This window comes from Aplidium turbinatum, chromosome 2 (assembly GCF_918807975.1).
Source record: "Aplidium turbinatum chromosome 2, kaAplTurb1.1, whole genome shotgun sequence".
NCBI lineage: Eukaryota > Metazoa > Chordata > Ascidiacea > Aplousobranchia > Polyclinidae > Aplidium > Aplidium turbinatum.
The window spans coordinates 18,210,035-18,237,065 of NC_137473.1; the positions used below are offsets into that span (position 1 = coordinate 18,210,035).

The following is a 27,031-nucleotide window of genomic DNA, read 5'->3' on the forward strand; positions in this document are numbered from 1 at the left end:
ATTTTTGGTTTGTAAAAAAAGTACTATGAAATTCTTTAAACAACAGAAAGACGTTATAAACTAGAGTAGCCTACCGTAAATTTTAATGTAACAACTAAAGCAAAATCAGTTCATTAAAAACAGTCAGATTTTTTTTCTTTTTTCTTACTTTTTCAAATCCAATATATGATTCAAACAAACCGCTATTTCACTAAAACGCCTCCGGGTATGGTCGAAGCTACGCATTTTGAACAACTTTTGGTTTCATTTTGATTTGTCAAACAAATTCAAACAATTTATACTATTTGTCTCAACTGAGGTTAAACATCCAGTCAGGATCATATCCTATAGGAGTCAAAGGAGGGGTAAAGATTCTTACTTACTTCAAAATGTCCAGTATTGCCATTACCGAAGGATGACTATCTTGTCACGTCTAGGTTTTCAAAAGTTGAACAGAAAATGCAAAGCAAAATAAACTAGAATCTGTTGTGTTATTTGTCACAAAGCTTCGAAGATTCAGATGCGTAGTTGCTTCAGTACTGCTATTATGAAACAAGTAATTGATAAAAACAACCTCAAGTCCATTTCACGAAACTTCAAACTCAAGCTTCAAAGACATTTTATAATTATTTGTCGAGTTCTTGTCCAAACTTAGACAAGCATTTCTTCACTTTGTAAAAAATCGGTCACAACATAAAGCGATGTGGTAAAATACATCAATTTAACTGACTGTTCTAAAGGTATTGGTCTCCATGGAGCAGAGGTCAAGGAAGGACAAACAGTTGACAGTGTCAGAAAGAGACCACTCATGTTGTAAACAAGATGGCCGTAGCTTCAAAAAAGTTCAATTACTCAGGTGATTGAGTAAAGTAAACAACAAAACTTCAGCACGTGCAATCAAACATAAGTATTAGAATAAAGAAATATGTAAATTGTTGAACTGAATTCTTTTTATAACTTGTCAATTTTTAAAGATAAAAACAACCACACGTAAGCAAAATATGATTCATCAAACAGTGGCTATCTTGGTTTCCACCCTTTCAACATTAAATCATGAAATTTGTAGGCCTATTTTAACCACCTTAATCTGTTTACATTGATTCTACGCCTAAGAATATTTAATTTGTCAAGAACAACTTTGTATTATGTGGTGTTTGTCGAAACGTAACCACGCCTTTAGTTCTCGGATCTCCCCAAAAACAGCATTGCTGAAAGAAGACTCACAATACTTGAAACAAAATTTAAATTTTTAAAAACAACAGCTGAGTCCATCGATGTTGAAACAAACCGTTTTTGAGACAACCAAATCCATTTACTGATAACAAAACTAGAGTTATTACTAACAATGATTTGATGACAGAAGGAAATAGAAATGATGCTGATGCTAAATAATTATTATTATGATCCATCGAGAATTAAAACCTCCGAGTTAAAGGGCACAAAAAATCGAAACAGCGATAGTCTACTGTTCGCGTGGTAGAAATTGATTGTAATTTATCGATTAATTAAAAACTGACAAAACGAATTTGTTAATATGTTTGTAAAAAATTCAATAAAATCTAAACTCCCAGTAAAAGAATAACCTAAAACTCTAGGTTACCAAAAAATATTTATATTTCTCGAATACCAAAATCGTTTCTAAAGCTTAATACCTCGCCACAGCGGTTGGCTGCTAAGAGACGTTATCTCATCAGGTAGGCCCTGAGACCTGAGTCAGGGGTGTCCAAAGTCCTACAAGCCGGCCAAACCCGATACGTTTTTGTATGGCCCGCGACAGCTGTTGCACAATGTGTTAGTTTTGGCTTGCAGATAAATCATACAAATGCAACTTGCATTTTTTTTAATTCAATGAAGACAGGATTTTTTCACAACCAAAAGCCAAGCAGAAAAGTTAAAAGCATTGCTGCGTCGTAATTGCTAAATCAACTACAGAAGTATTATTGCCTGAAGAGTATAACAATTACTGATACAGTCGAGTTCGAGCGTTCATTCATTTCCTTTCTAGCAAATCCAACGACCGCTTTCGCAATTGCGCAATTGTAAGGGATTTATTGCTATTCACGCCTTTCTGCTTGAATCCTGATGAGGCTCCAGCTCGCCTGCATTCTGACTAAGCTTCTTTCCGACAGCAACATTATTCTCTCGTGCCGTATCACAAGCAACTGGATAAAAACAAATTTCGAGAAACGTAAAACTTGGCAAAGTAAATATTGAGCTTGTTTGGTTCAACACATTTGTGTGAGTAGACGTTCTCGGTTGCAAGCTAACAGTTGGAGATCAAAACTGCCAAATAGTTGATATTTCGCTTGTGATATTTCTACTTCGAACCAGACTTGACTTGGGTAGTGAAATCAAGACGTCAGTTTCATCCTTGATTGATTGAATCTTTATCCTCGGACTGGGAAAGCTTCTTGCAGAGCTTAATCCTGGCAGTTTCGCATACTTGTAGAGGCTTTAAATCACTGACGCAGGCCCGATCACCGAGATTGACAGAGTGAAGTTTCCGAGGAATCATTCCATCCATTAGATGCCGCTGAATAGAGAGCAGTCCTTAACGTGCGTTGCTCAAGCGCACACTCCGACAGTCGAACCAGCGTCGCCTAATCTTGAAGCTTTTTTGATCCAAAAGTCACGCGTTAACCAACTGAGCTATCGGGGCGGACAAATCCTTCACATTAACACATATGCAGCTGTGTTTTACAAAGTTTCTGGATGTATTAATTTCTTATGTAGGGTATACTACAAAATATCTGTAGGCCTATAGCCTACTACTTTATTGCATGAAAACGATATTAAATAATACTGTACAATATTACTATAAACGCATTTTTCTTTGCTCAAAACAAGATTGACCATTTTTTTGGATGTTTGCATTTTTTTAGCAAGTTTCATACACATACTTGATTCGCACGTTGACTCTTTACATTATATCAGTTTGCTCAATAACAATTAATTTTATATGAACAGAAATTGAGCAAACTGCAAACCTGGTGTGTGTCTAAAACCTGCTGAACAAAATAGAAGACCTATTGACTCTAGCTGTAACGAAGCTACACCCAAATTGCAGCAACAATGCAATCAAAAATTCTAAAACTGTTTGGCTATACTGAAAGATCAAAATATGGAAAGAGAACGAAATAACTCATGAATAACTTTATTTGCCAATCAAATTCTATAATAGTACGATCTACAATAAGCTTACATCACAATACATATAATTCATAAACATAGAGGAACGCATAAGTACGCTCAGCGTAGAATAGTTCAATCTGATTAACCAGGAGCAGCAAAAGACCATTTGGTTAATTAGTCAGCACTGCAGCTCCCAACCAAATCTGCATGGAAGGTAAGGTCAACAGAAAAAGGAAACGAGGTAGACCACCAAGAGGATGGCATGACAACATCCAGGCATCATAAACCGAACTCAACTTGACAACTCAGGGCGAGTTTGTTCATCACCGTGACTCATGGAGGCAGATGACCCGTGTTGATGCGCAGTCTGCTTCAGGCGACTGAACGAAATTTTGCCTAAATCTGCACAAAAGAAAATTGGAGGCTATAACATCACAATAGGTATTTGAGAGACAGTTTGATTTGCAACTAATTTGTTCTATCAATAACAACCATGCACGCGAACTCGGAGCGCTAGGTGATAGCAGCTGATAGAAAGTAAACTTACCACAGACAGCCACTTTTTCAGGTTCAGGTCTTTATCAGATCGAATACGGATCTGGCCAGATATTTACCAGATCTGGACCAGATAAAGTGGCTGTCTGGGATTGTAACTTAATACGTTGCATGAGAAAAATGGTTGAACTACGTCAATTTAACGTTGCAGTAAAAGTAAAAATGTCAGTAAATTATTTTACATATCCAACCTCTGCTGAGATAAATCAGCGCAAAAACAGTTGATTTATTAACTAGGAAGCAATTTACAATCTAACCAAACATTTAGAAAACCTGCATAACTTTATTCTGCTATAGCATGAACTAGCGCAATGGTGGCAATGCGCAGGGTGTCAACTCCGGCTCCCCAGCCTGAGCCGACCAGACACCACAGCAAAGCTGTGCGTGTTGAGATCTTTTTGCGTAGTGACTCCAAATATTGATAATGAGTGAGCGATTTATTCAGGACTACCCCTAGATGCTTGGGGTTTGGGCAGTAGAACAGGGTTTTTCCATCGGTGTTGTTACGCTTTGCTTCCCAATTGTTTAAGTGGAAGGCTGTCGTCACTGTTTTAGTTTCGCTGAGGTTCAATCTACATCTCTGGAGATATGCCGAAAGTGTCGACATGCCCAGGTTTACGAGACCTTTTTAATATTTCCCAATGATTCGAGTGGTGTAGAAAGACCAAATTATCGTCATAGGCGTACTGCTAGGATTAAGCTCCTAAGCAAACCTTTTCTGTGAGGGTATAAAGATTCCTACACTCAAATAATTCTTCATAAATGCAGAGTCGTGCGTTTATGTGTGCATGTGCTGCGCACTTTTTTTGGGCTCGTGACAATCTACTTAGGACTAGGCTTACAAGTACTGTAGTAGGGATTACTGCTGAAGTTGGAAGAGAACTACAATATAAAAGTTTTCATATTATTTATGAGATAACCAACCTACATTCAATAAGGTCCATTTTCTTTTATCTCGGTTTAATTATACGAAGTACCTACAACTTAGTTTTTATTACATTGCTATCGGTGTGGTGTAACTTTCAAATTGTAAGTCAAACGTCATCGTTTGGTTAAAATGTTTTTTTTGTTGCAATTGTTTCTATCTTTTAGTATTTGATTAAAGTATCAATAGATATTGATTTGCAATTGCGGTTGCTCCTTATAATCACATTAAATATTACTTTTTAAAAGGTGCTTTCCTGGATACGGCCGAACTTGACTTTGGTGTTCATCGCTACTGAATTGGAAAATACGCAATACTAAAAATACTATCAATATTTGCAGCATGCATATGGGAGGACATGATATTTCAAAGAGTTTGTACGGTCTGTTATGGAACGTCTGAGCATTCAATTTTCCTTGAAAGAAACTTCTTCACATTGGGAAAAATTTTGAAATAGGGTCAGAAACTTTAAAAATGATTCTATAAAGCAATACCGATTAAACACAGAATAAGACCTTTCAATTGGCATTTAGCCTAATTTATAAAATAATATCTTGCATTATTTTGTTGACTGCTACAAACTAGGCAGCAACAAGGTGCTGAGAATAATAACCAACTTTATTTCCGACATGTTGTTAGTCAGCACGATTGCAGACTTTATCAAGGGGCTAAAACAGGTAAAATCTAGCTGTTTAGCAGCAATATGGCACAACAAAGAAGCATATTGACAAAATGAAAAAATATGCAAAATACAAAGTTAAAAAAGTTTATGAGTTTTTCCTTTTAAACACAAACGTCAAAGTATTTTTTTCTCAATTTTTTTTTATTCAACAGTTCAAATTTTTTATTTTTTATTAGATGACATGTGATTTTGAACCCAACCAAGCTTCTGATTTCGATTTCACTTTTACTTTTTGTGCATCTTATTTTGATCGGTATTATTAGGCTATTGTCGGATATGCTTATTTCCTTATTACCTTATTTTCATGATGTACATCTATTTTTAATTGGTAGGCCATTATTGTTTCTTATGTGTAGAGTATAGGTTAGCATTATAGACTACGTTAAAACTTCCAAAAATTATACAATTTTTTATATTTTTTTATATGGTTATTTAACCATCTTACACTTCTGCTTGCCTGCTGCACAATGCACAGCCGGGTGGTGAAAGCCCTGAGAATAACAAATAAAAAAAATAGTGAATAATAAAACAAAAAGAAAGTTTTTTTTATTGATCTAAATTCTAAATGTTTTGTTTCAAACTCATTCAAAAGACAAATAATTATGAAAAATTTATGCTACACAAAAAATATTCCGCAACAGTGTTTATGACAAAACGATACTTCCTTTTTTCACGATAATGATATTTTCTTTGAGAAAAAAAAATATAAACTTTCAAATTCAACAACAGAATATTTTTGGTGACACATTTCTTGCGCAAGAGGCTATTTGTTCTGATGATTCAGAATATTTGATAATTTTGTTGTCAAAATGCTGACCAACGATTGTATAAATCCGATGGTGAATCAATTTTGAACAGACCAATTATGTTAGTATTGCGCTTTGGGAATAACTGAAAAGGAGGTATTTTAGTCACAATATAATAAACTGTTGTATTAAGCATTTTTCAAGTTACGCTTTATTTTATTCATAATTTAATCATAATTATTCAAGAAATATTTCCTAACAGGTGTTAAACTCAAAACAAAAACTTGTTGTAAACGTTTCGGCTACAAATCTTACGATACCAGAGAGTTTTCGCTCGGATCAGTCACATGGTTTCTTGAAACCATATTTTTTTTAATCAAAACAAAACATTATTATTTACAAAACAAAAATTCATACTCAATAGATTATTTGGCAAATTCTTTGCTTCACAGTAAATCCACAACACAGAAATTAGGTACTTTTTTTTACTTGAAATTACACAAAACATTTAAAAATATTTCATTATTAACAGTCCGGGCATGGCAACCTATAAGTCGCTATAAGTCTAAGGTACAAAATATTTTGATCATATTCACTGGAAATCTATTTTCATTTAAATGATGATTTTCATCCAAACTGAAAGCAAATTAGCCAAATAAAAAATCTTAAAAGTATTATTAAAGCATGCAAGAGTTGGAATGACACAAAATTTGTTTGTTTATTTTATAGAAAAGAATATACTATAGCCTACGTATAATTATGTCATACAACTGAATTGTAAATTCTCACGTAAATATTTATTCACATTTTGCTTTTAGTTTAAATTAAATAGCCTACTTAACTTTGTTGATTGAAATCGATTTCTTGTTAAATATATAATTGAACTGACGTGTGAAAATGAATTGTTCCTTGTTGATCAACAATATACCTGCTGACGTGCGTTTGTGGTCAGCAATTCGTCATATTGCCGGTCGTGCTATGGTATTGGATAGGCGTTGATTCATAAAAAAATTTTATCAACTATTTGAACAGTTGTTCTTAATCCATAGGTTAACTTATCAACAATAAAATAGCTGACTTTTTTTTGACCATGTGTATAAGCAAATGATCAAACGATAAAATTTGCACTTGTCGCTGTTCAAGAAATAATTCTATTCCAATTGTAGAGTTCCTATACTCTAACGCAGGGGTGTGCAACCTTTGTTACAGGAGGGCCAGATATAAATAATTGGGTGAAACCGCGGGCCGCACGTTTATTTAACATATGATTTCTAGTAGTTGCAGGCACAAAAAAGTAGTTTTTCTTGTTATTCATGTTATTCTTATATTAGGGGTTATCTCCTTCCAGAAATAATAAGTTAGGACGCATAAATTTCTGAAGAAAACTGCTATTCATATTTATTGTCACACTGTCTTTAAACGAGCTCAGTGAGAAGTTTGCAGCTGGCTTCTTTTCCTGACGGCTTTTTCCAAATTTACTTTAATGGAAGTGATCGCAATTCGAAGTCCATTTTCCAAGTGTTGGTCTGTCAGAACCGATCAATAGGGAGATTTCATGACGCCCGTTTTAGAAAAAAATGTTCTCACAAATATGTTGAGCCAAAAAGTGCCATTTTTGAAGCCATGGATTTTTGAAATGTGGAAAGTCATCTTAGTTGAAATGTTTTCGGTAAAAATCGCCAAGATTCATTTTTAAATACTTTGCTTTCAAATCCTTTTTCTCTTGAAGATCAATCAGTTCAAGTTGGATATCAGCTGGTGCTTTGTCAATGTCCGTGTTGAATGGTGAAGAGAATATATCAAACAAATGTTCATGAGATTTAAAGTCCTTGAAACGAGCCAAAAATTCATACAACAATTTTTCAAATTTAGTTTTCTTCTCCGGATGCATTCCATAGTCTCTCAAAGTTGGAAAGTGGAAAAGATGTCCTGTCTGTATGTGAGCTTTCCAAAGTCGTACTTTGTTCATAATGCCTTTTATGTGACCATACATTTTTAGAAATAATTGATTAAACTACCATTCAACGTTTTATAGGCAGAGAAAACTTTTTCTCGAACCGTAGAAAATTTCATGATCAGATCACCGCTTCAATGCGTGATGGAAAGCTACAGATAAATCTGCATCTGGCATTACAGAGTGCAAAAAACAGTGTTGCAGAACGCGTTTTCGAATATTAAATTCTCATCAGTGCAACTACGTTTATGAACGCAATAACAACGGTTAACTTTAAACTCAATACAATACATTACAAACATTATAAGGACATATTCTCAGTGTTCAATTGAATATAAATAAATCCAGAGACATCAGAATAGAAAATTAAATACAATGGATTGGCGGTGGCCGGTGGGAGACTTCTAAAATGGTTAACAAAAGGTGCGAAATCTACAATATTCCACTCCACAATGAATTGTTCAAACGTACCAGACTAAACTAAATTACCGTATAAACATGTTTCGCGGGCCGCACACAATTCAAAATTGGCACATCTTCGCGGGCCCCATAATTTTTCTTCGCGGGCCACATTTGGCCCGCGGGCCGCACGTTGCACACCCCTGCTCTAACGCGCTATACCTCCACAGCATTTTCAGTTAATTGTGTTCCATGTTATAACTCTAATTTGCGTCGAATCAGTCGTGCTGTCATTCAAAACAAGAATCTTTTTTAGGTAAACAATTAACAAAATGAAGAATGGCAATCCTTTTCTAAATAAGCTAAATGTTCAAAAGGTGCCCATTTTTACCCCCATTGAATCTTACTTCGAAAGTTTTAAGTTTAAGTGTGAAATTGCTCTTAGTCATTTACGTAGGGAATGGGTTAATCCGCTCAGTTTAACTGTGCTTACCCCTCTGACACTGACACACATTTTTATCCTATAACCATGGTTTTCCCTCTAGTATACCATTCCATTGCATAGGCTTATCAATATGCTATTAACAGTTTAAAAAAAAAAAATGATTATCACTATATCTAACATCATTACTATATTATTATTATTATTACATATGCCAATTCCAAAGCTATAATATTATTTGTCACCAATATGATAATAAACTTTCAAACAAAATCTTCTCAAATATTAAAAGTTTAAAATAAAAAATTCGTCCTATTTTTCTTTTTATAATTCGCGGTCCAAATATATTTTGGTATGCCACAAATATGTTAAAAAAATCACACAAGGAATCTTAAGATAAACAAGTTCCGAAAAGCAATTCGGAGATTTCAATCTGGAAAAACAAAAACATGCCTAATTATTTGGTCGTTGGCCTGAACACCAAATGATTCATTTTAGGAAACCGTTACCACTATGAAGTTAAGTTGTTATTGATTTCCCGTTCCCTGTCTGGCAAAAATATCTTAAATAGCTTGTGTCCAGTAGGAGATCAAAGGGAGCGCTTAACTATGTGATTGTTATGTAATTTTTATCCATTTTTTCAAAATTTTATGGCTTGATTAGTTTGCTCAACTGCGCTTCATTAAACTAAACTACCGGTAGCCTAATTGATAACATAGGGCACGCGTTTTCAGTAATGTATTTGATTGAATTTTTATCTGCGGACTGAGAGCTTATAAGAGCTAAATCATGGCAGTTTCCCATACTTCTAGAGGTTTTCTGTTCCGATTTTGGCAGATTGAAGTTTTCGATTGTTGTCTGTGAATCTTTCCATCAGCCAGGTGCCACTGAATATAAAGAGTTGTCCTTGAAATGCGTTGCTCAAGCGCAATTGCAGGGAAATACTTCTTTATTAATCATAAACAGTTGGAGTTTTTTAGTTATGCAATGTTTTTTTCAAAAGTGTTTTATGCGAACTGTTGGAGCAAAACGGACCTCTCAAGAACCAGACCAAAACAGAACTAAGTTTATAAAATAGATTGATTTGGCAGACATTACTACCTCGTTAAAGAGCCTAACGAGGATTTCGACCGGCTTGAAAAATCGTCAGGTAGCATATTATGAAATACATTAGGCCAATTTATGCATGGTCTATCACCATTCAGATTGAGCAGCTGCAGTGCTTTTTTATGAATTTACCAGGTATTTTACCTTACAGAACTATGGGGCTAAACTGACACCTGCGTCCACTTTGCCCCGCTTGAGGTTTGTTTTGCCTCGTACAAAAATCTGCAAAAATGATTATTTTTTTTCGAAAAAGGTTCTACTATCAGCTGTAATTTTTAGCACAAGCACAACCTATCAGCAGGCCTTTTGATTGGCAACCAGCCCATTAAAAATCATTTCTTTCTTAGAGGGTCCGTTTTGCCCCGCCTTCTCTACATCACAATATCATACAATTTATAAACATAGAGTAATGCATAAGTACGCTCAGCGTTAAATAATTTAATCTGATTAACCAGGAGCAGCGAAACACCATTTGGTGATCTATAGTCAGCTCGAGACAATTCTTCCTGCGTAATGGTTTTCGAATACCAGGCTACAAATGTCTAAGCTTTTTCAGTGAATATAGTTTCAACAACGCCAAAAACTTACTATTTTGCAAAAGGGCATAGACTACCTGTAGAGTCTATGCCCTGGTTCGGCTGCCGAGGTGTGTGCTTGAGCAATAACGCATTTTAAAGTCTGTTGGTCTCTATTCAGCGGCACCTAGTGGATAGAATAACTCGCAGACAGCAACACTTGGACAATCGGAAACTTCACTCTGTCAATTTCAGTTACCGGGCCTGCATCATTGGTTCAAAGCTCTGCAAATATGCGAAACTGCCAGGAATTACCTTTCAGAGACTTTCTCATTGAAGTAATGAAACGATAGTCACATTATCGCATGTTCTTCTATCCTGACAAAAAAATATTGAGATTTTATTTTAATGTTGGCCTGTAGTCTAGGCCATGATAGATTTTTTAAATGTATTGCTTCATAAAATCAATTAGGCTAAAGCTCCTAGCCTCTTTTCTAGACGGAGCTTTCAAAGCGAAAGCTACAAAGAAAGTTTACAAGAAAAAGCAGGCAAAGAGCTATTTTGTTAAAGCTGTAATGGACTAGATTTAAAAACCAAGATTTGGCACTAAAAATGCTCCTTTCCTTGCAGTGACTGTCATAATCATTGCTTTTCCTTGTAGCAATTTTTATGCAAAGTCTGAAGCAGCCGAAATGTTGATGTAGCAAGGAGGAACAAACGCCTTGGGGTTAGTGATACCGCTGATAGCAGAGTAAGTAGCAGAGACTCCTCCGAAAATGCCGATGATGACAATTACAATGTGAAATGGAATCTCCCACTTCGGTATTTTTCTGTAACAATAAAACATGACTCTTCTCATCTTTTTGCATGAAAACGTGTTTAATAAAGTGTGTAGTTTAAATAACAGCCCACAACATCTCGGTGACCAGGCCTTGCGTCTGTGGTTCAAAGCCTCTACGTACAAGTAGCCTATGCGAAACTGCCAGGATTAAGCTCTCAAAGACGCTTTCCCATTTCGACGATAAAAATTCAATCAATCAACATGTAAATAGTTCTGCTTACGTTTTATTAAATGTTAGCTATTTATTGTGTATAGATGTTGTATTAGAAAAAATCTGACCATTTGAACGAACCTTGTAAATAGCTTTAAATAAAAAATAGCCTACAATGAGGCGTAGGCCAAGCCTATTTTAATTCTATATTATTTATTTTATTTAAATACGGCTATTGTGTCAATTGACTTATCACAAACATGTTCAGGACTAATCACAACATGCTAAAGAGTGGAAAATTTGCGAAAATCGCGATAAACATGGATTTCTAGGGTAAAAAGGGAAACTTTTGAGAAGGTGGTAGATCTGAGTAGGCTGGGTGAAAATATCAAGCAGATTACACAAAAAATTTAGATAGAAAACCTTGTTGCATGAAAAGATTGTAGCGTAGGGTGAATTTTAAAAGTTTTGGAAAATAACACCCCCCTCTCCCCCTTTACTCAAAAAAAAGGATACAACTTTAGCTATTCTTAGGTAGCCATTATCCCGGCAATCAAGCTAGCTGTAATAACAGGTTAATGTCATTTTAACTGCAACTTTTCTGGGTGTTGCAACACTGAATAGAAGGAACTTGAACTCACGCGCCAATCCAATTTCTTCCATGACTTTTGCATAGCTTGCAATAAAATAACGACGGAAACACGAAAGTATTCAAAGTTATAGCGCTTCCGCCAACAAGGGCCAATATATGGCCAAATCTGGGGCAACTCTCAGCCGTGAATATGACAGCAATAGTGATGCTGGTGCGGACCAATACCCGTTTCCATCCAAATTCTGCCAAAAGGTTGTTCAATCAAATAATACACGATTTGAAACAGCACTTTAGATTAATTGGGTAACCTACAACTATTTTTTGAAGACTTGAAGTTTGAAATGGCTTTGTTTTTTTTAGGAGCAATGATTTTAAAAATCCCATCAGTTTTGCACATCTGATCAGAAGTATCGTTACATCCAATACGACATTGGCCTACGATTTAGGATATTTTTTTTATTTAAGCAACATTCTCTCTCAATGAAGTTTTAAAAAATGGCATCAAAATTTCCAAAGTTGCCCAGCATCTTTTCAAACTTTTAAGCACATGTTGCAATTACCTGGAATGCTTTCAAACGCTGAACTGCTTCATCAACTTTTTTTAGAAAATTCCATCAGGTTATATCAAGCAACCATAGGCAATCCTTGCAAAACGTTGCTAATCGAGTCTACCCCAAGGCGGTCGCATAGTAGGGGAAATCATACCGCAATGCCAGCACATAATTTTTAGCAGACGCCAATCAACACAGTCTTGACATTGTTTTACATTTGCTAAAAGTTAGATTATACATGAGATTATACTACAGTAACTATTTATTGAATATCAAGGAAACAGGACAAAAACTTACTATTTGGGAGATTGAGCGGTTTTTCAAGAACTTGACTCAGTGGATTTTGAAGAATGATATAAGCAAAAATGAGATGCAGCGTAATAAGTATACTAGATGAAGCTTCAAATGGACCATGCGTCAAAGAACGAAATACATTATCAGCAACCAAGTCACCATAAACTCCAAATCCCACACATGCGATAGGAACGTACATCAACAAAATGCCTGGAGTTTTAAGAAACATTTAGGAATTTCAACATCCAACGTTTAAACTATTTTTGAGTAGACTATTAGCAAACAACCAGCAATTGAAATTATCTGCTGCGAAGTTAAATAGTGAAAGCGTCTGATTAACTCTTAGTTTCCAATAGCTAGTTATTGTTGTTTGGGATTTTGGCAGTGGCGTATCCTGGTTGGTTGAGCAAGGGAAGCAATAAAACTCGTGAGGGAATAGAGCGTGTCGAAGGCACGTGTTTTCTAGGGGGGTCCGGGGGCATCCTCCCCCGGAAAATTTTTGCAAAATTACACTCAAATAATGAATTATACTGCTTTCTGGAAACACTTTTAGGGTAATTTTTGTATGAAATTTATTAGCAGATAAACAGCTATTAACTTATTAAAGGTAGCTCTTACACACGAACGGGCAAAGGGCAAAAATGCGACTATAATTAGAGAACACCAAAAACTCAGCTACAAAGTCAAGTCTAGCTTAGACCTCACATATCCTGTCTTATTCCAAAGTCTATCCAGCCAGGATAACAGTGTAAAGCCAACATTTGGCTCAAACTTTTGCTTACAAGGCCGATATTATAACCATAACAGTGCCCTAGATTTTCTCATTACACAGCTCACTGGCATAACATCCAACAGAGCAGAGTTGCCAGACTATGAAAAAGTCTTAAAGCCAAAATAATACAAAGAAAAGGCCAAAACAAGGAAAATATTAGACAAAAAAGGCCAAATGGATATATTTACCTGTTTCTATCAAAAATAATAAAATTTACATATATATTTTATAACTTGTAGTGGATTTTAATAAATTGTAGCAAAAATAATTCTGAAAGTAGCCCAAAAAATAGCAAGTTAGCCTATAAAAGTAGCGGATGAGTTTTGATCCGCCACATTACGAGTATTAAACAAGTATAGAACATGTATTGAACAATGTTGAATATGGTTTCATCTGGTAAGGTTACAATATTAGAAAAATATTGATTATCATGCATTTTGAAAAGTTATTTAAAAAAAAACTAATTCGCGGAATTTGGCTAATCTGGCAACTCCGCGACTGGAAGCAATTTTTAAATCGCTTCCAGCGATTAGTTAAAAGAAACGTAAATTGCGAAAACTTTGCGCTGCTTTTTTCCTTTCTTTCAAACTTGTTTCTTCTTATTGCAAAAACGAGAGCAACGGATGCAATACGAATCTTCGCTTCCGTTGGCTTCCAACTTTTTTAAAATTAAAACCGAGTTCAAAATCATACGGGGGGCATGAGTTAAAAACCGTTCTAAATCGCATTTAGGTAAAGAAATTACGAAATCGTTTTACTGAAAAATATCAGCTTCTCTTTTTTCAATTTTGACAGGGGAAGCAATGCTTCCCTTGCTTCCATTGAGGATACGCCCCTGGATTTTGGTCATCCTGTTTTTCTTAGTAGGCTACCATAGCATAACTAATAAGTTGTATTGCACTTACATGACATAGAGATAAGAACGGCTTTAGTAAACTGCTTTGGTTCTTTCATATCTGCTTGGATAGTAGGAAAAGCAGCCATTCCACCAAAGCAGAAAAGAATGACACCAAATGTTAAAAAGAAAGTTTCAAATCCACGGACAAAAGGCTCCACTTCTGCGTTTTTAAAAGGTATGTCAACAACATTATGCAAGTTATGTCGTCCTTGGACTGTGAAAAGTGCCACTTTCCATACATAAATTTATGTTGCAACTGCAAGAAAAAGTTTTTACTGCACCTTTCTGTGGTAACCTAATTAAGGCATGCATAGGCTATTCTATAGAGTAGCCTATAGTGTAAAATAGTTCGGGCTACTAAATCAAGATAAAATCGTCAAGTCTCTGGCAAAGTAGGCTGGTTTGATATCACTCCCAAGTCCCAGTAGGCTATCTCAAAATGTTTTTAGGCTGCAACGTGATCAAAGCTTTTGGTGCAAAAAAGAGTGAAAACAAAAGTTTTGCAGAGTTGCATCACAAAACACTTCAAGAAAAGTATAAGTTTGGGGGATAAAAATGATGAGCAGCCCAGCAACGTAATTTCAGTAAATGCTCTTTAACCAACTGTGTCACATCAAAATACCAAATGTCAACTCATGATCTCTATATGTAGTAGGCTTTATTATTTATAAGATCTCTCTATGTAAGCTTAATGATAACTTCACATAAAGTTACTACTGTCTTCAATGCAAATATCTTTAGCAGTAGGCCTAGCTTAGTTATAAGGGCAGCTATTGCTAATACCTCCAGCTTGTACTTGTTGCAGGTAAAATATCGTTTCGTTGCGAGCTCTGTCTATATCCATTATTGCTTGAATAAATATTAAAACACAAGCTATTGCAGTTGTCAGAGTGGCCAACAACGCTATTGGCCTGCAAAACGAAAATAGTGAGTTAAAGTAGGCCTACCGGCAGTGATGTACGCGTATGCAAAAAATATTGACGTCGTCAGCGTAAACGCAAACGTTCGAAAAACCATACGCCGTATGCGTCAACGTAACTTGTAAAAAAAGTTGGCGGCGCCAGCGCCACGCATACACTAGCGTAAACTAATTTTGTTTGCTAGGTGCCAAACATTCACACGGTATAAACCACTCGAAACAAACATGTTTCATTTTGAATTTCCACGAAGAAACACAAGCATCTGAAAGTGTTCATCTGACATTTTGCTGCGTTTTGGTTTCAATATGTCTTTGCCCATTGAAAACATTCTTTCAACTGCAGCGCAGCGGTGCGCTAAAAAACGCGAAAACTTTACGGCGTAGCCTCAAGCAACAATTATCCAAAAAAATGTGGCCGTAAGCGTTAGCGTAAGCAAAAAGTCTACGCCGCAAGTCTACGGCGTATATCTACGTACACCTCTGTCTACCGGTATATTGAAATTCTTGAAAGTAAACAAAAGCAAACATCTATTTCAGATTTAGTTACAATGCTTATTCGATGAATAAGAAAGTTAAACTGAGGTAAATAACAAAATTTGTGTAACGTTTTCAAGAGAATTCTTGTAGGCGTAATCTAGGGCTAGGGGCTACTAATGCTTTCAAACTATCAAAACCTTTTAAGCAGTCAAGGTTGGTTTTGTATGCAGTATGCTTGTGGCTATTATTTTATTACCAGAAATCTTTGGGACTTTTCAACCAGCAGAACGGAGATAATACTCCACCAATGATCATCAGCCAATAACATAACGAGATATCAACGTTTATCTGTAAACAACAAAGCAATAGTAGGCCTACAAGTTATAGTGGCGGACAATATTTCCAAACATAGGCTATGCACCTGCTGTAAATCAATTCAAAATTGAAAGACTCCCGTATGGCACACAAAAGTTACTGCAAAATCAAATATAATGTACAGGAAGCTAGAGCTACTGACATTGGTGAGTTGTGGAGAATCACTTATGAGACCAGTGGGACAAAAATAGTTTTTTTCTTTAACAATTCAAATAAGCCTACTTGCCCATTTTCCGATTGTTTCAAGTGCGTTCATTTAAAACGTCAGTAGGCTATTCGACTACAAATATTTTTTTCATTGTGCAATTACAATTACGATTATTCCACTCGTATGTTTGGGTATAAAACATGATCCCATACAAACTCCGTTTGCAATTCACCTGCTGCAGTAAATTTTGTACGTTTCCTGACGCAATAAGAAGCAGGACAACACACACTCCAAACAACGTGAAGTACACGGAGATGTTTACTATAATCCTGTAAACAGAAAAGTAGGGTTGTTTAAATTGGTACCGTAGTTATTCAGCTAGGTCTTATCTTGCTTTTGTTGCGTAGACGGTTATTGCGTCAACTATAGTTTCTGCAGGCTATATATTTAACCTTCCCAGTTTCTCAGTTGTAGAAAATACTTGCTATCTAAATGATTTCAGTATTTTTTGCGAGTAAACTTACTTTTTTATTTTTTCTGGTTTGATTTCTTTTCAACCACGCATAGGTTATTGAGAAAACGGTCTTCCCGGTGGTGAACGCTATATCTAAATTATACATATAGCCTAATTTACGCAACATGACTGGTTTTATTGACTGTAGGTTATATTGTATATTTTACGGCTGTTTGAAAAATGGTGACAAAGCATCATTTAATAATGTTTTGGAGTGGTTAGTATGTCGTAAAGCGTTGTTTTTGATGGGATAGGAATGTGCTTTAGACTAAAAAACGATTAAAAACTATTGATGAAAGCTAAATATAGTCGATGAATGATGATTATTATTAGTGCATGATGTGTATAAATTTATTCTTATTCTTTGTTAAAGACCATCTTTTTGATTTTATTTCGATTTTATGGAGATGTTTACTTTGCTGTGTTCTCCAAGACACTTGTTGTAGGATGTGCGATTCAATTGTGTTTTTCATTGGTTTGTTGATACTTGCCAGGAAACTTACTTTCCAGGATATCCAAAGGCATATTCCGCTATGGTCGGGTAAGGGTCGGCGCATTGTCGAGTTCTTCTTGGGTTATTTTCTCTGACCATTGTCCAGCAGCGGCCCAGCACTGTACCCGTAAAAGACGAAATTGCAGCGCAGACAAAGATGAGAAACAAACCGATCTATACAAAAATAATACAACATTCTAAAAGCTTTGGTAAAATACCGTGCTCCAATTTCGCCTGCAGTAGCTAAGGTATTTTATCAAAGCGTATTTTCTCGCAGCAACTATACAGCGTAGGCTACCTCAAACATTATCAAGATCTTAATATAATCAGATCTAAAGGAGTTGCTATCAGAGGTTAAAACAGTCATTTCAGCCGTCAGATGGTAAAGTACCGGGCCTCCTTCTGGGTACCGGGCCCACTTCAGCTTTCAGGTGGTAAAATAGCCACTTCAGCCACTAAACTGTAAAATAAGAATTTAGTTTAGTATAGTGATTTCCAGGCTTGTCCATGGGACATTTTTTTCTGTCCCATCCCATCCCATAGCAATTCATGCCTGTCCCGTCCCATTCCATCCCATGGGATTCCCATCAAAATACAATTCAATAAATGTTATTAAATTTATGGAAATTTAAGTCCAATGTGTACTAAAAACGAAATTTAAGTCCAATGTAACTTTAAACTGGTAGTCGTTGTATTGCATTGCAAAAGCTTTAGCCTAACTGGTATTGAATGTTTAACAAGACATATAAAATTAAGACATTGGATTCATGATGTCTTTCAAACCTCATTTTTTGCAAAACAGCTCAAACAATTATCAGCTAAGTAAAGCTCAGATTTCAAGAAAAGCTATAAAACCTATGGCAAATTTGCAAAATTCTCCTGGGGGAGCATGCCCCCACACCCCCTTACATTGGCTATAACCCTCCCTACATTGCATGCCTACGAAAATCAACCAGGATACGCCACTGCTTATGTCTACAACCTCCAAAACCTCGAACTGTCTGTCAGACTGCAGCACCTTACACCAGGCCACATGGCTTTCGGACTTGAGTGTTGTATGATTGTGAAGTAAACTATGAAAGCAATTCAAGCATAACATATCGTATTAATTTCCCATGGGATTCCCGTGGGAACCCCATTCCCATGGACAAGCCTGGTGATTTCCCTAACCACGAATATTACCCGAAACACAAATTTCAAAATAAACAGGCTAATATTTGTTCAAACTCAAAAACTGAAATGACACAGGTAAGAAGATTGCTATTCCTATTTCTGCACTACAAATTAGATCAAAACCGCTTTTCAGATTGCAGCAATCAGCAAATGTTTGACCTAGACCCAAACACCTTTCCCAAATCAAACTGAAAACTTTCTAACTGTCTGCAGTGCTGTAAATTCTCTTCTGGTGAGCCTAGAATGACCAGTGAAACATCAATGGAATTGGGAAGTAATACTCTAGCGCAGTGCTACTCAAACTTTTTTATGCCGTGTACCGGCTGAGCACCTTCCATCACTTGGTGTCCCGGTCAGTTTGCGAAAAAAAGACAAGAGCAAAGTCATTATTACTTTTGTACCAAATAGGCCAACACAAAAGAACACTTTTATGGTCTTTCGAATTTTGATGCGAAGTGTGTGCTTGCTATGGAAGACAATGCTACTCGAAGAGGAGCATGGATATCCAACGCGTTTCTGTGTTTTCCCTTTAAACAGCTCCTGGTAGAAAAGCCGGCTTCACATAGATATGTAGAAGGGAATGGAAGCAGTGTTTTAATAGTCATGGTACACAGTCTCGGATATTCTGCTTTTACTTTGACCCAGAAGCTTGCAAAGGAGTTTGTTTCAAAAGATTTTTGCAAACCTTCATCAGCAGATAGATCCAATAATTTATCTTTTAAATCGACACTTATATTTAAATCTTCTACGTTTACAGTTGGTGCAAATGGGTTTCGAATCCATTCATTTCAAGGTTTATAGCTTCATGGTTTATAGCATCCAAAAATCTATGTAAAAACATGCTCAACTCACTACAATCATCTGATATTTTGAAGTCAGAGTGTGGCCGATCGATTTAGCCTCTCACTTCTCTACTCGTTACTGGACGCTGCATGTATAGTCAAGCACGTGGACACAGCACAAACACACAAAAAGGATGATCATCGAACATTGCGATACTTTGTTGAAATAATGGATAACAATTACAAAATAATATTTCTTTGTGACGAAACTGGAAGTCGTCGTAGTAGCGGGCCACCAAACAGTCTATAGCTGGGAAAGCAGATTGAACATTATCGTTGCCTAAAAATTATTATATAGACGTTCTGATCAACATAAAACAAATTACTCAATTTACAATTTCTCCTAACTGACCACGTACCAGCAGCCAAGTGCTCGCGTACCGGCACCGGTACGCGTACCGGCGTTTGAGTAGCACTGCTCTAGCGCTATGTGGTAAATAGTAAGTTTTGCGACTCAAAAAGTTTTAAGATTGCGCAAGATTTGTTAAATGACCATGCTTAAACGACATCAATAAAAGTTTGTACACAACCTTTATATTCATAACATTGTCAATGAAGGAGGCCCGAAAATAAATTGGTACCGGTCCCGAGAAATCCTGTCAACGTCCCTGCCGGTACGGTAGGTTTATAACAACATGGAAAGCTGCAAGAAAGCTGTTCTGCCAGAGTGCCAGGTAGGCTAGCTTTAATTATTTACACAAGTAAAAAATATCTTTAAAAAGTCGGTTTGCACGTTTCTTTATGACGTTGACTAAAACGTAGAATTTAAGAAACAGAATTATGTCGTCAGAACGTTAGTTTAAACGTGGTGTTACGTCACGCTACCATATTAGTTGGAATACGATGCTTTCGTTTCAACTTACTTCTACGCAATTCAATACTGCATTGAAGCTGTCTGCATTAGGCCTACCAAGCATTGATAGCGATTCATGTCTACTACAGACTAGAATCTAGATGTAACGCCATACAAAGGCAAGGCACGAATGGTTAGTACGGATTAGTGATGCAAGCCGCGCCGCGCCGCGCCGCGTACGCGGCCGCTTTTGACTTTTTCGCCGCGTGCCGCGCCGCGCCGCGTGGAAGGTTGAAATGACAAAGCCGCGCCGCGCCGCTTGCCGCGTAAACTTTCAAGAAATTAATTTTTCGTAAACGTAAACTTTCAAGAAATTGAACTTTCGTAAACGTAAACTTTCAACTTTTCAAGAATCAGCTATGAAACTTCAAATTTAAATTGGAAACACGGATCAGTTATTTTTCCCTTCGGAAACCCTAAGATGGAAAGCTATGCAAATGCAAATTGCAAATGGCTTGCAGTTGACAGGGTTTTAGGGCTTGCTTGTCAGGGAAGCTGTACGAATGTTTTTGGTTAGTAGCCTAGCTGATAAGCTCAGTTACCAGGCTATAGGCCTAGCGCAACTACCGCATTATTTACTATATCAGTTAGCCCAGTGAGTTCAGGCTATAAGTTTTACTCTTGTGTGTGTAGTTCATATAGCCACTGGCATTATAATTGCATTATTGCTTACAAAAAGTGTTCAAAAGTCCTGATACTGGATCCAGGAACATTCTATTTGTCTTAGTTTGTATTATGTCTTAGAACTTAGATGCATTGCTGATAAGAGAATATGATCTGGTTAGCCTGGCCAATTAGTGCACAACTGTATTGGTACTAGGTTACCAGTTATATGCCATGGATGCTTTTTCCTACAATTGACTTTCTAAACAATAACTCGTTAAAATATTTTCTTTTAATTTTGTAATTTGCGGTGTGCGGTGCGGTGCAGTGTCAAAGTTCCAGATAAATTGCGGTGTGCGGTGCGGTGCGCGGATAGATGAGTCAGTTGCGGTGCGGTGTGCGGATAAAAATTTTGGGTTCGCTGCATCTCTAGTACGGATTGCGTAGTGCGGTAAGTGAATACGTTATAGTTACTACTTAACTCAGTCAAGCGTGGAAAAGTAGCCTACATCACATTAAATGATAAACCTGCTCTTAAGCAGCAATTTGCTTACCCATCCTGCATCCCTAACAGCTTTAGGAAGTGCCAGCACCCCGCTTCCTGTCATCTCACCCGTGATAAAAAGCACAGATGTTGCAACTGTTAATCCAGACTTTGAAAGAGCAGCATCAGTTTTCTGCAAAAGAGGTGCAGTAGGAGAATGCGTTACCATATGTCTATTAATAACACGTTGCACAGTATAAATGGCTTACTTTAGATTAAGTTAGCTTTATTTTTCTTTGTTAGTTTGGCTCCATTATAAAATATCGATGCATTGTCATTTATTTCAGAGGCATAATTTACATCAAAGACCCTATAAATAACTCAGACTGGGACATTGTCACATCACAAACGAATAGGCTACATGCACATTCAACATTGTCCGCCCCGATTGTTGAGTTAAGTGCCGACTTTGTGAACAAAAAATACCTCAAGATCACGCAGCGTTGGTTCGCACCTCATGGTGTGAACTTGAGAAATAGTTTATAAGCTTCAACAAAAGAAAACTTCGTTCTGTTTATTTCGGTTACGGGCCCTGCGTCAGTGGTTCAAAACTTTTACAGGTATGCAAAACTGCCAGCAATAACCTTTCAGAGAATTTTTCAGTCCGAGGATACAGCAAACCAACCAAACCCTTTTTATTTAAAATTATTTCCTGTAGCTTTGTTTAACATCGGTTACGGGTCTACTACAAATATGCTGCAGCTATAGCAAGCTTCATCATGGAGTCACAAAAAAACTCTTTTCATAAAGTCAAGATATCTTACCTTTTCATTTCGAAAAGAAGTAGGATTGTCAGCAATAAGTTCAAACTCCTCCTGCATTTTTTGATGTTGTATGTATTTGGAAATTTTTTTAAAGTCAATATTTGTAATTTACATACAAAATGACAGTTCTTAAAAGTTTGACAAAGATAAGTTTATAAATAATTTTCAGCTCAAACTGTCTGTTCATTTGTTTTGAATTATTAGTTTATCAAGTTCAGTTTTTTATTTTAGAAGCCAACTCAAAAAAAGTATGATAAAGCATAGGCTAATTCTTTTAAAATTGACTCTAAGCGTTCAGAGAAAAATATCTCATACGTCAACAACTGATTCAAGCAGATAGGCTACCTTTATAAAAAAAAAAGCCAAAACAGAATTTGCGTGTTTGCAGTGCCAATATAAAATTGGATTAGTTTACAAATTATTCTGTGCATAGTCAAATTTATCTTACGATTTTTCATTTTATGTATAGCAGATTTAATTCCTGATGAGGACACACGTACGTGTCGAAAACGTTTGAGTTTATTTTATTTAATTATGTTATATTTTGTGCGAAATAAAGTATGTTAAACCCGCTAAAGTTACTATGTTTTATTTTTCTATGGTTCAACAAAGCAAACTCTCTACCAAAGCTTTAAATTATTCTGTTTTCAAAAAAAAATTAGGCTCATACGAAAATAATCTTCTTTGTTCTGTCACACCCACTGCTGCTTTCATCCAATCAAAGAAATAACACAAATGACATTTTCACCTCAATAAAATCAATACACAAGCTTCCCTTTGTCGCAAGTAGATCAAATTTCAGATAATTGGCCTACTTAATTGTTATCTAACCTTTTACCTCTTTGGTTTGTTATGTTATTTTTACGTTTGAAGACAATAAATCAACTCAATAAATTCTAATTCTGGTTAGCCTGCTATTGAAGTTATAGGCATAAATGTAATTAAATAACACACAGGCATTAATGCGAAAAAGTTGGTATTTATTAAAAAAATGTAAACAAAAGCAATATTTTAAATATATTTTGCAAGAACGCTAGGGTCCAATTAAAATCACTCATAGACTGGAAGCGCTACAGTACGGCACAATTACCAAGCAATTCGCTAAGGAGCTTCTTTCCCTAGAAACTATCAATCTGGACAAAGCCTATCAGGACTTCCGTGACTTCACCATCCACGCCGCTAAAAAGTGCATTTCTCGTGGCTGTAGATAGCTCCACATACCGTGCTGGGATAAAGAATGGAAGCTTTCTTCTACATCACACAAGCGTTTATTTGCAACGCATCACACTCAGCGGTCAGCAAACTGATTATAAGAGGCTTGATAACAACAGACGAAAGCGGTCGGAAGAGACTGTTCAAAACATCGACTTTACCCATTCCAGTCGTAAGGCATGGACCACGATCAACAGTTAAACTGACATGTCCCGACAACCGCTTAGACAACGCCCTATCAGGCTATCACAGCCAACATCATCGCATCACCACTCGTTAACAATGGGGGTATATCCAGTGTTGTACGCGTCATTGAAATAAATTGACGGCATCAGCGCGAATTGCCTAAAAACTTTACGGCGTAAAGTACTGCGTAAGCTCTTAAAGAAATTGACGGCGTCAGCGCTAATTACTAGCGCTATTTCTTGCCAGCGTCTCATAAAACGGAAATATTTCAACCAAGTTTAGGATAACAATAGCTATAAATAAAGAGCAGGTATTATGTTTTGAGACTGTATTTTAATGAGCTGCTTAGTCTATTAGTTATTTCCTTGCAGAAAAACAAACATTTTAAAACTTTTGTCTGACAATCTGCTGCGTTTGGGACGCATAGTCGCATATTGTCCTTTCCAAGTGAAAACATGCGTTCCACAGCAGCGCTGGTTGGTATTGGTGTGTTGTATTTCAAAAACAAGTTGAAAACGTTTACTCGGAAAGCAGTGGCGTAGCTAGGGGGGCGGACCGCCCCGGGCGGCACGTCTGGGGGCGGCACTTTCAGACAGGACGTTTTTTGTTTGTTGATAATGCAAAAGTACACGGAAAATAAAAGTAAACAGAATGGCAACGTTCAAAACAGTGGCGTAGCCAAGGGGGTGGGGGTTACAACCCCCCCCCCTTTGGCACGCGTGTGACGTCACAATATTGAGAATGATGCTTTCAGTCTCTATGTCTCTAAAACAAAGTTTGCCTAATTTTAAACGAAACTCCATTAACAGAGCAAGTTTTGCCAGTACCAAACATTCAAATATCTCAGCCAGGAATTAGCAACAAGAAAACATAAAGACTTAGCTTTATTAGGTTACCGAAAAATGCCCAAGAAAATATGATCTTATTCTTTTGCTATGCCACCGGACAGCACCATTTTACAGGAATATTTATATCAAGGGATTTATACCCACACTTTTGTTGAAAATGCTCTCAGAATGCACCAAATCCAAAGTAATTTTTCAAAACTTTTTGGGGGAGGCCCCCCAGACCCCCCGCCGCTGGATGTCGTCTTTCGCGAAGACGCCGTCGGGCTTCGCCCGCCGGCCCTTAACCCACCTCCTTTCAAAATTCCTGGCTACGCTACTGGCTCAAAACATAGAATAATTTCACTTTAAATCAATTAAAAAAATTTCATTTTCACATGCTTTTTCTTGAAGGGGCGGCAAAATCTGAATCCGCCTCGGGCGGCACATTCCCTAGCTACGCCACTATACGAAAAGGTCTCACTTTTCCAAGCGTGCTGTCATAGTTTGCATGTATAAATCTTTTAACGAGGTCCACTGCACCAACATCGCTCTTTTCAGGGGCATAGAGCTCTTGAAATAAAGTATCTTCAACGTCCGCGATGCCATTCATGGATTTTTCGCTTTCTGTCCCTCATCCCTCGTTTTCAATCAATAGCCTACATCACCATTTGGTGAACATTCCAGGAGCCATTCCAACCAACGCAAAAGCCGGTAATTCGGATGAGTCGGGCTGGCCAGAATACATTGTGAAACTCTTACTATGAAGCGAAATTTTCCATGAAAAAAAAAATGACGCATAGCGCTTGACGCTTAAAATTGGCAAAATAGTTGACGGCGCTATCACTTCCGTCAACTGAAAAATAAATTGACGGCGCTAACCTCAGCGTCAACAAAAAGTTGACGCCGTCAAATGACGCCGTCAAATTGACGGCGTCAACGTACAACACTGGGTATATCCCTTAGGGCAGTGGTTCCCAACCGGGGTGCCGCGGCACCCTGGGGTGCCAATTGCAATGCTCAAGGGTGCCGCGAGATATTGCAATACTGCGGCCCATTATTTATTTTAACTTTAAGCCGTTAAGTGTGGAATTTATTTAGTTTAACTCTAATCCCCGGTAAGCCTTTGTTTTCTAACCCAGGAAAAACAGCGTGAAAGAGATTTGGACTCGTTGCTGTTCTTTCCATAAAAACGTTTGAAACGCATCATTATTGCCGGGTTTCATGATTTTATTTTGCGTTTCACGGCGCACAAAGTCAAATTGCAGTGATAGAATATCGGATTGTGTGACCCAGCACGATTATAAAATTGTACGATTGTTTGCGAACCAGTATAAAATAGGAAACTTTTTCATGGGGGATACAAGCACGATACATAGCTAATCGAGAAAAGGCTAAGTTATAATTAATTTGTTCTTTATACTTATGAATATATTTTGTGAATTGCTTTGCGATTACAATTGGATCTCCAAATTAGTGTACCGGTAGGCTATTTAGTAGATATCTTCGACCATTTAAATAACGTAAATGCCAAAATGCAGGGCAAAAACGAAACTTCGTTAACTTCAACCGATAAATTGAAAGCACTGAGAGAAAAACTGCAAATGTGGTTCTTAATAGTAGAGAACGGAAACCTTGACATGCTTTCACACTTCTCTGAAATGAAGAACAAAGAAGTTGTCTCACTAATAAGTAACTCGGCAACTAAAATTATTGGAAGAAAAAATCGAGAAGTATTTTCTCAGCTTGTCCTTTTTAAATTACGCATGGGTGAGAAATCCATTTTTACTGGACTTTCATGTTGTTTTGAATCTTAAGAAGAAGAATTAATTGACATTTGTAACGATGGAAATTTTAAGCTTATGCACAAGCAGATGCCTCTCGACGAGTTCTGGATAAAATTCAAAATTAATATCCTTGCGTTGGAAAGAAAGCTATTGTTTTTTTGCTGCAGTTTTTCACGTCATACAAACATATGCATACAAACATACATACATACAAACATTAACAAACATAAAAACGAAAACGACTGCTCATAGTCGAGGAAGAAATGTGGGTGGCTTTATCGAATGTGCCTCCAGATATTAAGGGACTTTGTGCAAGAAGTCAAGCCCAAATTTCACACTAACATTTGAATAAATAGCCTACATTTATTTACGCGCTCTATACTGTACAACTCATTCTGTGTTATTTCATACAGTGATTTGAAATACAGAAATCTCATAAAATTGACCCAGTTTTGCCAGGGTGCCGCAAACTATTTATCTCTTTGATAGTGTGCCGCAAGGTCAAAAAGGTTGGGAACCACTGCCTTAGGGGATGAAAGCGGGGCTCGCCAAGTAGCTAAGGAAGTGTTTGAATTGTGGAAGATTCCAACACAATCTGATTAAAATATAAGCTAGGCTATTCCGAGATTTCACCCACGAAAAATTTCAACCTGCTCCGAATATTCTTAAGTCATAAAAAGCACCCGTCCCAGATCATGTAGCCTACGGTATGCCCGGAGTTCATCCTCCACGCTGGCAAAGCACTGAAATCCTTGCTGCACGCTTTCCTCTCCTTCTACCTG

General features: G+C 36.9%; 1 protein-coding gene across 1 annotated transcript; it reads right to left on the minus strand.

Annotated features, from left to right (window-relative positions):
- Positions 1-11,011: 11,011 nt before the first annotated feature.
- Positions 11,012-22,364, minus strand: LOC145765488 (uncharacterized). The gene is made up of 10 exons (XM_082577317.1): positions 22,241-22,364; positions 21,487-21,609; positions 17,472-17,635; positions 16,687-16,783; positions 16,188-16,279; positions 15,319-15,446; positions 14,543-14,695; positions 12,869-13,075; positions 12,070-12,262; positions 11,012-11,266 (listed from the first exon to the last, which is right to left on the minus strand). The coding sequence occupies exons 1-10, from the start codon at positions 22,295-22,297 to the stop codon at positions 11,104-11,106; spliced, it is 1,377 nt and encodes a 458-aa protein (XP_082433443.1). The 5' UTR covers positions 22,298-22,364; the 3' UTR covers positions 11,012-11,103.
- Between the last annotated feature and the right edge of the window lie 4,667 nt (positions 22,365-27,031).